Source organism: Phacochoerus africanus, chromosome 8 (assembly GCF_016906955.1).
Source record: "Phacochoerus africanus isolate WHEZ1 chromosome 8, ROS_Pafr_v1, whole genome shotgun sequence".
Classification (NCBI taxonomy): Eukaryota; Metazoa; Chordata; class Mammalia; order Artiodactyla; family Suidae; genus Phacochoerus; species Phacochoerus africanus.
In genome coordinates this window covers 4766467-4784605 of record NC_062551.1, presented here as the reverse complement: position 1 = coordinate 4784605, position 18139 = coordinate 4766467, and the positions used below count along the sequence as shown (strand labels likewise).

The 18139-nt window shown below is 43.1% G+C and overlaps 1 protein-coding gene across 2 annotated transcripts in view; it reads left to right on the top strand.

Annotated features, from left to right (window-relative positions):
• The window catches only part of CDH13 (cadherin 13), a 1025127-nt gene extending 1011063 nt beyond the window's left edge, over positions 1-14064 (top strand). For both annotated transcript variants that reach the window (XM_047789670.1, XM_047789669.1), the window contains exons 12-14: positions 2477-2710; positions 5180-5398; positions 13012-14064. In XM_047789670.1, the coding sequence (XP_047645626.1) occupies positions 2477-2710; positions 5180-5398; positions 13012-13019 (461 nt within the window). In that variant the 3' untranslated portion in view covers positions 13020-14064. The remainder of the gene's footprint in view (positions 1-2476; positions 2711-5179; positions 5399-13011) is intronic.
• The last annotated feature ends 4075 nt before the right edge of the window (positions 14065-18139 follow it).

Genomic DNA, 18139 nt, shown 5'->3' with positions numbered 1-18139 from the left:
CCAGATAAAATAAAATTAAGCTTGGGAATCTGGTTAAGTGCAGACAAGATGGGGCAGGGCGGGAGGAGGGGAGAGCCAGACATTAGCTTAGCCCTAGTATTCAAGATTAGAGTACCATCATTTCAGAGGCACATCAAATCCCTTTTGGAACAAAGCAAATCTATACATTTACTACGTGTGGCTTGCAAATTTGGCTCGAACTTTTCTCTCAGAAAATTAGAAACTATTAATGAATGGTTTTTCCCGAGAGCAAAACCTCTAATGCATAGATGATTAAAAAAGAATGTAGAGGAAATTAAATAAAGACACACTAAGTCTCATTAAGATTAAACACCCTTTTCTTTAAGTGAAAGATTTTATCACATAGGTGATTATAAGGACATCTTAAAATAACATTCCCTAAAAATGAAAAACATTTCCGGAAGTGGCTGAAATACTGAAAAAATAAGGCCTTGAAAATAAGGCCTAAAGGGAGTTCCCGTTGTGGTTCAGCAGATTAAGGACCCAACGTTGTCTCTCTGAGGATGTGGGTTCAATCCCTGGCCTCTCTCAGTGGGTTAAGGATCCAGCATTGCCATGAGCTGTGGTGTAATTCACCCATTCAGCTCAGTTCCAACGTTGCCATGACTGTGGCATAGGCTGGCAGCTGCAGCTCTGATTTGACCCCTAGCTTGGGAATTTCCATATGCTACAGGTGCGGTCATAAAAAGAAAAAAGAAAAAGAAATAAGTCCCAAGGATTATATGATGGTTTGCTTCAACTGCATCAGGAGTCAGTGATTTCATTTCTCATAACTAATTTGCCTTAATTTTTTTTGCAGAGAATTGTTGTGTTTTTGTTTGATGAGAACATTAATTTTATCTCTATTGAGGATTTTTTTTAATTTTTATTAAAATATAGTTGAATTGCAATGTTGTGTTTGTCTTAGTATACAGCAATGATTCACTTATTATTTTCTAGATATTTTTATTATAGGGTATTACCAGATACTGAGTATAGCTCCCTGCTCTATACAGAAGGTTATCTGTTACATATGTTATATACAGCTGGTTATCTATTATATACACAATAATGTGTATATTTTAATCTGAACCTCCTAATTTATCCATCCCCCACCATTTCGCCTTTGGTAACCATCTCCTGTGAAGTTTAGCTTGAACTCATTCCTGATGTTTGATACACTGGTTAAAAACAATTCGGGAAAGCATCCTGCCTCGTACTGACTTTTCCTATCATCCTTCATGTGTCATTCCAAGATTTCTTCATGAGTCATTCCAAGTTTTCTAGTCCGTACTACAGCGCCTTGCAAAAGCACCACGTAAATAAAGTAATAAAACGTTATTGTTAAAAATAATAAAATAATAATAACCCGCCTTTCTGAATCTGTCCCGTGCTCCAGGCCAGCCATGCCACCCCCCAGGGACATCATCAGCCATCCCAGGCCCTTCATCATCCGCAAAAGAAAACCCTGGAGTAGGTCTTCCCGTCTTAGCCTTGCAGTCAGTAGAGAGCTATTCCATATGGAACGTGGTCTTTTCTCAGGGACTCTCCATCCTCCCAGTATCACCAACATGCAAATAGTTGGCTATTTAGTGGAAGGTTTAATTCCATAAGTAAGAAAAAGTTCTATTTTTCACCTCCATTCTTTGAGCGACTTTCAATATGTGGCTATAACTCGTGTATTTAAAGCTTAGCATTCTAAAGGTGAAGCCTGAAGAACTTTCGTCAGAAATCTTACATATGATAAATGGCTTTTTTACATGTGTGTGCCTTTTTAGGGCCATACCTGTGGCATATGGAAGGTCCCAGGCTAGGGGTTGAATTGGAGCTACAGCTGCCAGCCACAGCAACACCAGACCTGAGCCGAGTCTGTGACCTACACCACAGCTCACAGCAACACAAGATCCTTAACCCACTGAGCAAGGCCAGGGAGTCCTCATGGATACTAGTCAGTTTCATTACTGCTGAGCCGTGTGGGAATTCCCAATAAAAGGCTTTTTTTTTTTTTTTGGATTCTACGTATAAGTGATATCATAGGATATTTTTCTTTCTCTGTCTGGCGTACTTCACTTAGTATGATAGTCTAAATGCAGTATTACTCCTGGACATATATCCAGAGAAAACTATAATTCAAAAAGATACATGCACCCCAATGTTCATTGCAACACCATTCACAATAGCCAAGACATGGAAACAACCTAACCTAAATGTCTCTCGACAGATGAATGAATAAAGATGTGGTATGTATACACAGTGGAATATTTCTCAGCCACAAACAAAAAAGAATGAAATAATGCCATTTGCAGCAACATGGATGGACCTAGAAATGGTACTAAAGGCTTTTTAAATCACTGAACTTGGATCCGTTTGAAACCTGGACGACAGTAAAGGCATCCAGCACATGAGGAAAGGGTACCATGGACAGCTCCTGCTGCGCTGCGCCTCCTGCGCTAATATCTCCCCCCTTTCCCTGTAGGCAACCCTCCTGCTACTGGCACTGGGACTTTGCTGATAACCCTGGAAGATGTCAATGACAACGCGCCCTTCATTTACCCTACGGTAGCAGAGGTGTGCGATGACGCCAAAAACCTCAGCGTAGTCATCTTGGGAGCGTCGGATAAGGATCTTCACCCAAACACAGATCCTTTCAAATTTGAAATCCACAAACAAACTGTTCCTGATAAAGTCTGGAAGATCTCCAAGATCAACAGTAAGTCTGCCTAACCTTCTGTGGTTATTCTTCCGCTTTGAAATCTAGTTTCCCTGGCTTGGTTTTTGTTCCCACACTGTTTCTCCTCTGTGTTCTCCTGTATCCTCTTGGGATTTATTCCGAGTTATTCACACATGACAGATACTGACCATTTTTCCAACAACACGTGAATAAAATTTGTATAAATATTGCATAGCAGCCCCTTAGAAATGCAGATATGAAGGTTTTCTCTTTTGCCTCCTCTCTCAGCGTTTCTATACTGTACACTGTGTACTGTACACTCTCTTCTCTACCTCAGCCTTCACAACCTGGGGGTCTGGGCTCAGCTGCCCCTCCTCTCCCCGATGACTGTGTTAGCATTAATTCTCACCAGCATTTGGAGATTGTCCACTCTACACTCGCTTTCATAAGAGAAGCACAAGGAAAAGACTCTTCCAAAAGTCTTAACCTCTAATCTTCCATTTTCCATTTTATCCTGCAGATCTCAGAATTGACTTTGTCTTTCAAATGACCTTGGCTTTGACTTTTGACATTGATATCCTCTCCCACCTGTCCTCATTTATGAAACTTGCAGGCAATGTCCCTTTCTTCCAGTCCTTCCACATGGACCCGTGGCATTTAAAACTTGGCCCAACATTTACCATCTGCCGTATTAAGACCGACACATCCAAGTCTGAGTTATGAAGTATCCCTGTATCTCAACACCTCCCCCACCTCCCTCCCCACCATCAGTACGACCTCACTGCTGAGATCACCTTGCCTTGCAATAAAGCCCCAAGCCAGACTTCACGCATTTGTTACATACACTTGGCCATCAAGTGTGAATTTATTCTGGGATTGACCCAGTCAGGGCTGGGCTCCCTCTTTCTGATTTCGGTGCTAGAGTTTTTGAGACCAATGGGGAATTACCCATTTCATTAAGTTTTGAATGTATTGCACATCTGTACATAAAATTTTCTATTAAAAAATCTCATATGTTATTGGTACTGCCTTATCTCATATCTCATTTTATTAGTGCTTTCGCTTATTATTGATTCTATTTGCCTGTTTGTCTATTGTGTTGCTTTTTAAAGAATGAATTCTGTTACACTGATTATTTTTAATTAAAACAGCCCTCCTCTTGTTTGAGGGGTTAGTGTTTTATTTGCTAGTGCGTGTGGCTGTAGCTGATTTGAATAATCATCCCTGGTTCTTTCCAGCTGGAACTGGCTCATTTGAGAGTTTCTCCTCTACTTGAGGGAGATTAGTGAATGTTTCTAGCATTAACCTGCCATCCATATAGCTTATTTCTGTTGCTGTCACCTTCTGGTTAGAATAATGCTTCATCTGTTTTTGTTTTCGTATCATCATACTCACTTCCCTCCTGGTTTTATTTATGTAGACAAGATGCCTCCTAAATTCTTTTTCCTGTCCAGAATCTTTTCTGAATACTTAGCATTGTTTATGCCTAGAAAGGAGCAATTTTTAAAAAAAAACAAATCCCGGAGTTCCCTAGTGGTTCAGGGGCTTAAAGATCCAGTGTTGTCCCTTCTGTGGCTGGAGTTGGTGCTGTGGCGCAAGTTCAGTCACTGGCTTGGAAACTTCTGCATGCCCTTGGGCATGGTAAAAATAAATAAATAAAACTTAATTTGAAATAAATTCAAATAATTTTTTTAAATCCCTGCTCATCTAAGAGACTGAAAAGAAAATAGCCCAAGGCTAAGAACAGTGGCCAGGTGGCCTGGCCACTTCTGAGCACTGCCCATTGGCCTGGGTAATGGCAGATAATCCCACCAAACATGGGCTTAAAGAGCTAATCTCCATGCTGTGGATTGTGCTCTGCATTCCCCCCAAATCTAGGGGTTTGGGCCGAGGCCTCCCCATGGCAACAGGGGGCCTGCTCACATCAAGGGTGAGTGGACTTTTGTTGTTGTTCCAAGAATGTATGTTGATTATTTGAATTTGGATTTGTGTATTAAAATGCTCTAAGATAAAAATTTTCTTTTTTTCAGCTTTATTGACTTAAAATTGACAAATAAGAATTGTATGTATTTATGACATATAATAGGAGGATTTGAGAGTGGTTGTTCACGTTATTTCTTCGAGATGTTTAGCGTGATCTTTGTGAAGGTGGCTTGATAGCCTAATGTTTGCAGGGAGGAGTCATCAATCATCTTTACAAAAGTGGGTCCCCTTGCACCTGACTATAATTGCCCTGCACCACAGAGCTCCTTGATGATGGAAACGTTTTATCTGGGGCTGTCTGGTGTGGCTGCCACCAGCCAGGTGTGGTTGCCAGACACTCAAGAGTAGCTACTTCAGCTGAAGAACTGAATTTGAATTTATATTGGATGTTAATGGATTTAAATTCAAATATCCTCCCAGTTAAATGAATGTTTTGTGTGGGTTTAGTCTCCCAAAGTCCTCTTTCGTCTGGAACACTCTAACCCTCTCTCATGAAGGCCCCCCCCCCCCCGCTTGTCTTCATAGATACGCATGCCCTGGTGAGCCTTCTTCAAAATCTGAACAAAGCCAACTACCACCTGCCCATCATGGTGACAGATTCAGGGAAACCACCCATGACGAACATCACAGACCTCAGGGTACAAGTGTGTTCCTGCAAGAATTCCAAAGTGGACTGCAACGCAGCGGGGGCCCCGCACTTCAGCACGACCGCCGTCCTGCTCCTGTCCCTCTTCAGCTTAGCTCGTAAGTTGACCAAAGCCCAGTGCATGCACAGTACAAAAACAACTTCACCAGAGCCATTGTTTTTTCATGTCTTTCCCCAAAAATCTATCCCAGAGGAAACATTCATTTTTTAGTTCATGTCTGTATAGCAGAGAGTGTTACCTGTAAAACTGCTCCAACTAATGTTGAAAGGCACCTTCACATCCCCCTGCGCCCCCCGCCCCCCGCCGTCTGAGGAACTGTGCAGAGGCCCTCAATGCTGTCCCACAGACCCGGTGGTGAGAAAACTTCCTGCAGATGCCCTTGAACTTGCGCTCATACACATGTGCCCAGATGGGTTAACTGGTCTACCAGAGTGCAGAATAGTCTTTTTTTTTTTTTTTAATAATTTTTTTTTATTTTCCCACTGTACAGCAAGGGGGTCAGGTTATCCTTACATGTATACATTACAATTACATTTTTTCCCCCAGCCTTTCTTCTGTTGCAACATGAGCATCTAGACAAAGTTCTCAATGCTATTCAGCAGGATCTCCTTGTAAATCTATTCTAAGTTGTGTCTGATAAGCCCAAGCTCCTGATCCCTCCCACTCCCTCCCCCTCCCATCAGGCAGCCACAAGTCTCTTCTCCAAGTCCATGATTTTCTTTTCTGAGGAGATGTTCATTTGTGCTGGATATTAGATTCCAGTTATAAGTGATATCATATGGTATTTGTCTTTGTCTTTCTGGCTCATTTCACTCAGTATGAGATTCTCTAGTTCCATCCATGTTGCTGCAAATGGCATTATGTCATTCCTTTTTATGGCTGAGTAGTATTCCATTGTGTATATATACCACATCTTCCGAATCCAATCATCTGTTGATGGACATTTGGGTTGTTTCCATGTCCTGGCTATTGTGAATAGTGCTGCAATGAACATGCGGGTGTAAATATTTTTTCCAACAAACAAAAACTTAAAGAATACAGCAACACAAAACCCAGGTTAAAAGAAATATTGAAAGGGCTTCTCTAAACCAAAAAGAAAGGAAGGAAAGGGAAGAAAAAAGAAAAGAAAAAAAAAAAGAAGAAGAGGAAGAACTAGGACTGAGGAAACTGCAATCAGAGAGCAGTCACTCAAATAAGCCAGCATACAGATTTAATCATGAACATGCTTCAAACAAAATAAAATTAAAAAGAAAAAAATAAAAAAGAGTCATCAAAACCATAAAATGTGGGCAAGGGATGTTAGGAAGTAAATAACCCTTTTTGTTTGTTTGTTTGTATGTTTCTCTTCTTAATTTTAATATAGTAATGAAGTGTTTGAACTTACAGGACCATCGGGCTAAAACACACAATTATGGGAAGGGGTTAGCATACTTAAAAAACAGGGCAACCACAAGCCAAAAGCAACTATTGCATTTCCAAAAAATGAAAAAAAAAATACACTCAAGCAGATAATAACAGGAGACCATCCAACCAAAAAAAAAGAAAGGAAGAATGGAGAATAGTCTTTAGCAAAGTTAAAGTAGACACCGTACCTTTTTAAGAAGAGTCATGAGAATGGATGGATGGAGGGTGAGGCTGCAGGAAAAGAGATAAATGCATAATGCACACATCTTTTTCGCTGACTGGTAGTGATGACTCTGACATAATGAAGATTTTAAACAAGTGAATTATGCCGAGTAATATCGATGTGAGTGTAAGATGAATAGATACGTGTATCAAATACTTCCCATTTATGGAAGACTAGTCCAGTTTTAACCTTAGCAGTTATTCACATATAGTTAATGTCATTCAAAAGCCTTCCGGGCCTCTGTAGTTACCTTTTGAGAAGGTTATTAGTGTAGCTGTGAATTAGGAGGTTGAGAAACTGATGATTAGAAAATAAAGAAGAAAAGCTATTATATCCCAGTGACAGTGGTGAGTGGAGTCAACAGGAAACCACACATTCCAACGTCAGACCCTCAACCCCCCGTGCTGAGCCAGCGACCTGGGGGTAGAACCGAAGAGGAGACTCTGGAATGAGAAGTATCTCCTTGAGTGGATGGGTGGATGGATGAGTGGATGGGAGAGAATGTGGAAAGGAGGGAAGGAAGGAGGAAGGAAGGAGGGAGGGAGAAAATATATATTCACTCTTTTCATCTTTCTTTTTTTCTTTCTTCTTCCTCCCTTTTTCTTTAAGAAATAAAATAGTACAGCTGAAACTGAAATCCCCCGTGTTCCTCTCCCTAGTTTCATTCTCTGTTCTCTCTCTCCAGAGACAATGGGTATCATGAGCCAGAGTGTGTGTGGATGTTGTTTTATATCCTTCATGCCCGCCGCCCCCCCCACACACCCCATGCAGTTCTACTTTGTGCAGTTGGCCAGACTTGATATAATCCATATGTATTGAGCCTGGTGTTCTGCGCCCCTTTTTCCCTTCCTCCCCGCATGCACATCCAAGCTCCCTCTGTGTTGCTAAAGTTCAGGGGTCAGCAAGCTCTTTCCATCGAGGGCCAGGCAGGAAATATTTGGGGCTCTGTGGGCCACATCAGGTCTCTGTCCCGTCTTCTTTTCTATGGCTTTGTTGTTTCCATCGTCTGTCTTTTACCACCCTTGAAACGCGTGAAAGCCATTCTGCACTCGAGAGCCATACAAATGCACTATGGCCACCAGCCAGTGACCCCTGGGCTGGTAAATAAAGTGAAGTGACCACTGCGACTGCTAGAGAGCATCCGTCATGTGAATACGGTGCAGCCTCTTCCCCTGTCAGCAGGCCCATGGGGATTATTTACCGTGTCCTGCTATGACCAACTCCATTGCAGCAGCCCTGTGGAATCTGTTTTCCACCAGCTTCTCCAGAAAGGAGGGTGCAGGAGGCCTCTGTCGCCTACAGCAACATAGATGGAGCTTGGATGTGTAATGTGGAGAAGAAAAAAGAGCTGCAGAGCATCAGGCTCAGTGCGAGCAGGGGCCGGTGGAACCTTTGTTCATCAAGAGTCAGGCTTTGATGTCCTGTAATTGCGTTTATAGAGGGAGCTGTGTGAGTGGCTACTCAAGGACCTTCTCTGTATGTGTACACACACCGGCCTACATGGACACACACAGCATTTTTATATCTGTACAATCACCCAGGAAGGACTGCCCCCTGGTTGATCCAGACTCTGCTATATGTGAGTTCCACTGGGTCCCAGAACCTGGACCCAGGGCTGAGCCCGCTGTTTGTCTAGCGCTCACTTGAGAAGCCATCTATCTAGACCACCAGTGAGTTTTTTAAATGGAGACTTCCTACTGCTGATTGTTGAATTACAGATTCTCAAGCCCAAGCATCCTTTGGAACCAGCATCCCAGACGACAGTGGCCTCCTGCACCCTCCTGCAGGCAGATGTGAAAAGTTGCATGTTTTTACACAGTATTTTTTGTGATCATACACACATCTGCTACTCCAAATCCACATTAAATATTAGGAAGATGTAGTGTACCTATTTAGATGAAAAGGAATATAAATTGCCATGGCAGCATTTGCTTCCTACCAGCAAGGGATTTTCTTGGGTCCCCTACTCTGGAGACCCCTGACCTTGCAGACACCCATAGTGAGCGTGTTCCCCTAAATGGCTCATCCTCATATTTTCCATCTGAGCTCTTGGGTCTCACTTAATCCAGGACAGAACTGCCTGATAACTCCCAAAAAACTCATGCCCATTTGACACTCAAAATAGCATCATGGAGAAAAGACATGCATTCGGGGTCTGAGATAGCAGCCATGCCCTTTGCTCTCCCCCACAGAGGGAGCCACGTGGGTATCCCACCACCGTAGGGGGAGGGCGCCCAGAGGTCAGGCCAAAATCACCCTCAGAAAGGAGCCCTGAATCCCCCTACACAACTGGACAGGTCCTCGGTGGACCTTCCCAGGTTTTGCTCCACAAGACAGAGAGTTTCAGACCCCAGGACCATTAAGAAAGGGGCCGCCAGCCACCTGTTTGACTTCCAGACAAACCACAGTCTGGCAAAAATCAAAGGCAAAAGATTATTTAAGATTGTTCATTTGAACATCAGAGACGCCTGCCAAATATAATGGTTCTTATTCTACTGTAGAGCTAGCCCACATGTGCTTCCTAACAGAAGAAGACTGTAACTAATAAGTGGGTGAGAAACTGGGTGAGAGCAGGAATAAGTAACCATGGGTGTCCGAAAGCTCAGACTTTCCCCTGGGAGCAAAGTCAAAGTGGCTGACCTACCCGTGCAGCTCTTAAGGTGACAGTGGTCAGAGGGCACACAGAAATGGGCCTAAAACATGAATCAAGGTTGGGTTGGATGGAGGGGGTCCTAAAAGCAATAAACTAAATTGTAAAGTGCAAAGGTAGGACAACTGTCCACTCAGCCATTGTCCTCGAATGAGTCTCAGGCTCTGGTAGAAACTGTTTGATGTTTCTTTAAAGCAAGAGTTGGCAACCTACAGCCCAGGGGCCAGCCAAGGCTCACTTCCCATTTTTAAGATTTGATTGGAACACAGCAGGTTCATCTATTTACAGGCTGCCTGTGGATGCTTTCTGCCACTACCTCACAAAGAGCTGGGGAGTTCCTGCTGTGGCACAGTGGTTAATGATCTAGCTTGTCTCTGTGGAGGTGCTGGTTCCAGCCCCAGCACAGCGGGTTAAGGATCCAGTGTTGCTATAGCTGTGGTGTAGGTCACAGCTCCAGCCCAGATCCACTCCCTGGCCTGGGAACTTCCCTATGCTGTGGGAGTGGCCAAAAAAGAAAAAAAAATTAAATGAAAAAAGAGTTGAGTGGTTGCCACTGAGACCCTATGGCCTGAAAAGCCAGAAATATTTGCTGTCTGGCTCTTGGCAGAAGTGGCTCAATGGCCTCTTTAAAAGCTTTGTTCATGAAACTTCAGTGATCACATCATCCAATGTGGGAAGAGAAAGTGGGTTTTCCTCTTTCCTCAAATAATACCTCAATCCAGGCAGCCCAGCATTAACCAACACCCTGTATTCTGTGGTCTTTCTCTCTTGCCTTCACTGCCCTGGTGGTTTTATGCCGCTCAGTAAATGAGACACTGATGCTCAGAAAGGTCCTGGGGTGAGTGAGCAGTGAGGGCGGCCTCCCTTGTGGAAAAAGATAATAAAAACATTTCAGTTTATTGTGATACCATAGGTGGCCTTATTGCAGCTGAGCGTTGAACTGAGAGGGCTACCCTTCCTTCTTTGACGTCTAAAAGTAAAGGAAATGAAACTAATGACGTTGAAAGCAATAACAAATGTAAATGAAATTATTTTGACTGCCGATTTTGTTGCTCCAATTACGTGTCGATGACCTTGAGGGGGTGCAGAATGCTCCCCCAGGACCCTCCCAGTGAAGCAAGCTGGCGCCTCCCTCAGGGTTTCTGTAGAGCTCTGTGTGGTGTGACCGGGCAAGTTCAGGGAAGGATATGGCGCTGAAACCTTTTTGAACATTGTTTTAGGCCTAATTAATCAGCCACCGCAAGAATATAAAAGGACGGATCAGGTGAGCCATTTTAACTGGACAGGAGCGGGCGTTGCATCGTAACCTCGATCACAGTGAAGAAGTTTTAAGAGGTGACCAAGAGGAGCAAAAAACAGCCATTGAAAATGCTTTTCTTTCTAATTCCTTTTCTTAAGGTAGTATTTGCCCTCCATAAAATGTACCTGTTTTAAGTGTACAGTTTGATGGATTTGGGTAAGAGTATACCACTGTATGGCCACACCACAAAGACCTGGTTCCTTGTTTCCCCTTTGCTGTTAAATCCTCCCCCCAGCCCAGGCTCTCATCGATCAGCTTTCTCTGACAAACTTCATGCCTCGTCTAGAATTTTCTATAAATGGAATCACGCAGTCCATTATTATAGAGTCCATTTATGGAGTGTATCAATATTTTGTTCCTTTTTATTGTGAAATGAGTTATGGGCAGAGACAGGGCCAGGGTAGAGCAGGGTGTCCTCTGCCTGCAGACAGAGCTGGTCCCTCCAAGTGGTACAACTCCATGGCTATGAGAGTGGACCTCCAACCTTCCAGGCCTTTCTATCTGCCATGCACATGCACAGCTGAGAACATGGCATAATCATGGCCTACTTCATGTAATCAACTCCTCAGTCCCAGGAGATAATGCTATGGTCTAAATTGACTTAAACAGGGATTGGGGACTTTAAATGTCGTAGGTCTTACTCACCCAAAAAAATTTTTGTATATTTCTCAATGCCCAAAGTGATTATTTTAAGTTATTGGTACCACACTAGAAAATATTTTGAAATATAATTAGTGATGCCATTTAATATAGTCTTTGCCAGTCTTTCTGCCAATAGGGGTGGATCTGAAGGATGTAGTTTACTGCAGCCCAAATACCCAAAGAGTTTAAGGTGATGGTAGCAAGAGCAATAAAATATTCTACTAAAAAAAAAAAAAGAAGAAAAAAAAAAGGAAATCAATTGTGTTCAGAAAACTCCTAACCACAAAGAAATTCACTACAAAGGTCCCTAGGTAGGCAAAATAACCAAAACTTGCATCTGAATTAACATATGAATTTCCATGGCCCTTTCTTTAAAATAGCTTTTACCCTTAAGCCTCTCAATATCATCTTATTTATACTTGAGTCACATTACAAAGACTTTTTTCTAGAAGTTAGAGCTGTTGCTCTAAATTTTCCAAACAGGTGTAAAATGACTGCTTTAAATTCTCAAGTCAACAGGGTGCAGTGAAGGTAGGTCAGTTTTACATAGTAATCTTCGTCTCAACAGATGTAGAGTGAAAAGCCCTAAGCTTTTGAGAATAACCCATTATTAATCAGTTCATTAATCAGTTCATTCCAGAATGAGCTACACTTCCATCGTGGGTTGACCTTTTACACACTTTTATTTCTTTGACTCTAACAGGAGTTTTTAGTGGTACCATTTCCCTGCACAAATCCAAGATATAATAATAATTAAGCACAACTGGCAGAGAACCGAGCTACTTCCATTCACCCTATCACCAGGCAGATCAGAGTCCCTGGGCTGGTGTAAAACCTAGAGAACAAGCACAGTCTGGCAACCTCAGTCAACTTTGATGAGACACTGGGGGCCACGAGGATGCAGGAAGGGGCCAAAACCAAACTCAGACAGCCTCTGGAAGCTGGAAACCAAAGGTGTGGCTGCACTCTCAGAGCTTCCAAAAGAAGAGCCTTGACTTTAGCCCCGCAAGACTTCTGACCTCCAGAAGAGTGTGTTTGTGGTCGTTTGTTACAGCAGCCGTCAGAAACTCATACCCCTTCCCTAGAGAACCACGGATTACTATCTTGCTCCTCTCTGTGCCAAAAAATAAATAAATACACACACACACACACACACACACATCTGGGATGGTCATTAATTTCTAAGCTACCAATTCAGCTTATTGCAGGAGCTAGGGCTCAATGCATAGTGGTAATGGCCACAGTTGGTCTGTGATGAGATATTTGGCATTCGCCTTTTCAGGGCAGTTCAGCTTTTTAATACACAAAGCCGCAGAATGATTCACTCTCCCTTCAAATGCTATGCTTAAGAAAAAAAAATCCCCCCAAGGTAGTGTGATATTTTTAAATGCATTTATTATACGTTGTCAGTCATTTATCTAGTATTTAGCTAAAATGTTTTGAATTGACTTGTTATATTCCTTGACTTGACTCTGGATCTCTTCCATTCAGGTCTGTGAGAACTCCTGACATCTGAAGCTTGACTACCAAGTTTCCATAGCAACAGGAAAAAGAGGAAAAAAAAAAATCCAAATCTGAAGATTGCAGTTTACAGCTCTCGAACTTCACAACTAGGCCTCAATTGTTCCAGATTTTCGTTTTCTTTGCAATTTCACTTAGTCTATGCTTTACCATTTCGACAGCATCTTCCTTTCTCCTTTGATTAATGGAATCCTCTGAATTTTCCCTGAGTGTTTAAAGATCATGGCATATAACTTGACCTCCTGAGAGCAGGAACAAAGACTCCCTTTTCTGATGTGTTGCCATGTTGCTAGTCCGCGCTCCGCACATCCAGTTTTGTCAGTGGGTTAGTATTTGTATATGTGTGCGTATCTGTATGTGTATATACCCAGTATTTATAGACAGACTCTATGGGAGAAGCTTGGTTTTGACATGTCATCCTTCCTTGAGAGGTTAAGCAAACAAGTAGAAGCTACGGCAGCTGATCCCTCCAGGGCCTCAGCATCATGCTCAACACGAGCGCAGAACACAGACCTGAAACTTCTCACCGACCCATTCTGTCTGAGCCCTGCCACCACCAGCCAGGCAGGTCCGCAGAGGCGGAGCCCCAAGACAGAGCCCTTTCTCTTTAGAGTGAGGACCTGTTTTTCACTGCCATCCTATGCCATGATCCCGGTGAGGAGCAGAGCTGGGCATTTTACCATCAAATGCATGGGCATCTGTCTGCATTTGTACGTGTCCGAATCCACAGTCCCAGTGGGTTTTCTGAGGATGCAGATTGTGATAGAGCATCTGGCCCTCCTCGGTATGTGTACAGCCAATGGCATCGTGGAGATCAAACATGCTTTTGAAGAGGTCACCAGGTACCATGTGTATACACATATAGGCCCACGTGAATAGACATACATTTATGCACAGCCACGCCTTTGTTTCATATATACATGCATACAATAGAGTAAATACAGGTAGTTTTAAAAGCTCCCTTTTGTGTGAACCGACGACCATCGTTTGCAAACCTGAAAATAAAAGATGTTCGTTATTGGATGCCAAGTACTCGATTTTGATTCTGTGAGCTTTAAGAGGCAGGCGAATGCTTGTACCAAGATGATCTTCTTGTCGCTAAGCTGTAAATGAACCATCAAAGCTCACACCAAAATTTTCTATCAGATCAAACTAGTGACAGCCTGCGGCTTTTTCTTAGAGCTCGCCACGACCTAGGGTAAGGTAAGTGTCTTAGCATATTTTAATGCAGTTGCTTACTAAAGGTTTTAACCACACCCGCGCACATGCGGGCGCACACGCTTTCTTATGCAATCTCTGTTTGCACCTGTGCTTTTCAGTTCACGTTCTGTAGGAAATAGAAGTCATATGTTGTCTATATTGTAGTGAAATTACGCAGATAGAGTTCCATATATTGTATTTGTTTCAATGGTAAATCTTTTTGGAGCATATAGAATGCAGAGATTTTTTGTTTCCATTAAAATAAATGGGTATTGGTGGTTACAACTGCTGGACAGTAGCTTTCTCTGATTTCTATGTTGTCTCGAATGTCACTGATGCTGGGTTCATGTTCTTGGTTGGCCATGGACGTCCCCTGGTATCTCCTGTTTGGCGGGTGAGTCTGTAAAGCCAGAAGCCCCCACGTGCACGGAGCAGGCTCCGGGGCAAGGGGTCCAAGCCCGCCCAGTCACTCTTTACCGGATTCCTCTCCTGGCTTTATAGGCCACAGCCTGTGTCTCCATGGTGGACCTCGCTCCCCTCTTCCCTCAAGGCAGGGAGAGGGTCACCTGGACCACATCCAGGAGCATCCTCAGGCAGCCGGGTGGTCCAGGTGGAGCTAACTAACCATCAGAAAGCTCATCCTCCCTCCTGACCCGGGGCCTTCCTCGGGGAGGACACAGGCACTGAATAACCCCTCTGTTTAAGCACACAAGTGTTAGGCTCGCCCTTTTCTCTCAAGCCGGCAGCTTAACTTAGCGTAGAAGGCAGAGAACTCCAAGTAGAGGGCATCCTTTGTCAACAAGCAGAATATGCCTTCATTTTCCCCTGTTTAAGTATACTCCCCGTCCCCAGAGCGCTTATCAGGACAGAGAGCTTTCTATCACGTTGTTCTGTCTAATCCCCTCAACAACAATGAAATAGACCAATTCTTAGTAGCCAAAGTGGTAGTGTTTCCTGAATGATAGGATGCTTTTAACTTGCAGGAATACATTTATTATGGTGTCCTGGAAACAAAGGTAGAATCAAAAGATTATTTCATAATTATCAATGCATTTTATTTTAGCCCAAGTTGTTGGGGGAAAGAAAGTCAAAATAAGAGCCAGAAATTGCTCTTCCTGATGACTAAGCAAGCACAAGACTGAGGATTTTACTTTCATCGAACAGAGTCACACCTTCTTCATTCTTTTGATCAGTGCATTACCCACCTTAGTTCATTAAAAATTACATTTTCTCCCCCTTTTACATATGATAAATTAATTATTTCAGATGATTTGTTTTAACAAGCCTCTGCAAATATTTTCTAATTTCAATAAAAGTTAACTTGAACACTGCCAGTTCTCTCCCAACAGGCATCACTTCAGGTAGGTAGACCTGCTGACTCTTGGCCAACACCTGCCAATCTGAACATCCTCACAAAATAAATCCAGCTAAATTTCATGGTAGGTATCAAGTAAGACTCTGATCCATGGAATTCCTGTTGTGGCACCGTGGGAATGGATCTGACTAGGAACCATGAAGTTGCGAGTTCAATCCCTGGCCTCACTCAGTGGGTTGAGGATTTGGCATTGCCACGAGCTGTGGTGCAGGTCGCAGATGTGGCTCGGATCCTGTGTTGCTCTGGCTGTGGTGTAGGCAAGCAGCTGTAGCTCCAATTCAATCCCTAGCCTGGGAGCTTCTATATGCCGTGGGTGTGGCTCTAAAAAGCCAAAAAAAAAAAAGGACTCTGATTCTTAAGAAACTTTTTTTTTTTGTCCTTTGTTGTTGTTGTTGTTGTTGTTGTTGTTGTTGCTATTTCTTGGGCCGCTCCCGCGGCATAAGGAGGCTCCCAGGCTAGGGGTCAAATCGGAGCTGGAGCCACCGGCCTACGCCAGAGCCACAGCAACGCGGGATCCGAGCCGCGTCTGCAACCTACACCACAGCTCACGGCAACGCCGGATCGTTAACCCACTGAGCAAGGGCAGGGACCGAACCCGCAACCTCATGGTTCCTAGTCGGATTCATTAACCACTGCGCCACGACAGGAACTCCCAGGAAACATTTTTCAGAAATTTTGAGAACACTCAGATTTTGATATTTTCAACCATCTGATACATGGAATAACCATCTACCATTGAACTCTTGAAGTCAAGCAGATTGCATTTTATCCAGAATAAATATATTGGGTCTTGATCTTAAGATGCAGCAGCTAAAAAAAACGTTACCAAGGCCGTGTGTGATGCTGGGTTTAGTGCAGCGGCACCTGTACACAAGCTATCCAGGTGATTCCCAAGAGAAGGAGCTATGGTTCTCCTGGTGTGTATGAACAGGGTACAAAAACACACTTAACACAACATTGTAAATCAACTGTACTTTAATAAAAAATATGTATATACATAAAAAGAACCGTATTTTTCTAAAATTAAAAAACACAATAATAGTAATTTACATGTATTGATTACTTATTTGTCCACACTGTATAAAATCCTCTTTACCTATTAACTCATTGAATCCTTACAGCAACCATATGAGGCAACTCTGTCATCTTCTCCACCTTACAGATAAAGAAAGCTGAGGCTCAAAAAAATCAAGTGGCTTGCCCGAAGTAAGTGGCCTCCAGAACCACTTGACTTGTTGAAGCTGGGCCATGTGACTCCAGGGTTCATGCTGTGCCCACAGTATCAGATGCCAGCCCTGATTCACAGACAAAATGTCCCCTTCAGACCAGCAAACCCTAGTGTGAAGCCTCAAGTGGCATCACCATCAATCCAGATCAACTAAACAGACCTTCCATGACTTTTTAAAATTTTTTTGGTCTTTTTTTTTTTTTTTGGTCTTTTTAGGGCCACACCCATGGCATATGTAAGTTCCCAGGCTAGGGGTCAAATCGGAGCTGCAGCTGCCAGCTTGCACCACAGCCACAGCAACATGGGATCTGAGCCATGTCTGTGACCTACGCCACAGCACACAGGGATTGAACTCGCATCCTCACGAATGCTAGTCGGGTTTGTAACCCGCTGAGCCACAATGGGAACTCCTCTATGACTTCTTAATTCTAAGAACTTTCTGTTAAGAACTGTTAACACTATTCTGAAATAATATTGGAAACAAGATTTTTCCTATACGGGATCTCATAATTTTCTTAAATATTTCCTCCCTTCCCTTCTATGGCTTGTCAACAGGTACAGGAGGGGCTCCTACTAGATTAAGCAGACGTCTCAGCCACAGTTAATGCCTGTCCCAACACGTACCCAGTCATGGCAAAACCAAGCCAGGGGAGGGAAAGCTGAGGGAGGAAGTCATGTGGGATCTTCAAGAGCCTGTCCTGTGCTTGGCTGTAGACAAATTCTAAAGGATCTCCAAGCAGTTTCTGATTTTGGCAATGGAGCACAGTAAGCTACTGATGTGTAGTTGGCTTAAGCAGGAATCAACAGCTAAATCACACCACAGAGAAAAAACATCATAGCAAGAGACAGGTGAGCACTGAGAAAGAACAAACTGCCTTTTCTAAATAACAGTAATAACAATAACAAGAGTAATAATACTAACCTAATGATCTGCCCACACGTTTCCCCAAAACGATACATCCCATCTTCTCCCCTTATCTGGCTCTTGAGATCTGGAACTTCTCCTAATCTGATGGTAGGATGTTTCGTGATTGTTCCTGGAAAGCAAATTAAAAAGAATGCTTTTGCTATGAAAAATGAGTTACCCTTATCATCCTCCCTATTGCTGATACATTAACCCACTGTTGAAAAAAATTCTCTAGTTTTGACTATGTCTATATAAAAGCACATGCAAACTATGTACAGACAGAAAAAAAAAATAATGGGAATGGGAGTTCCTATTGTGGCTCAGTGGGTTAAGAATCCAACTAGTATCCATGAGGATGCAGGTTCTCTCCCTGGCCTCGCTCAGTGGG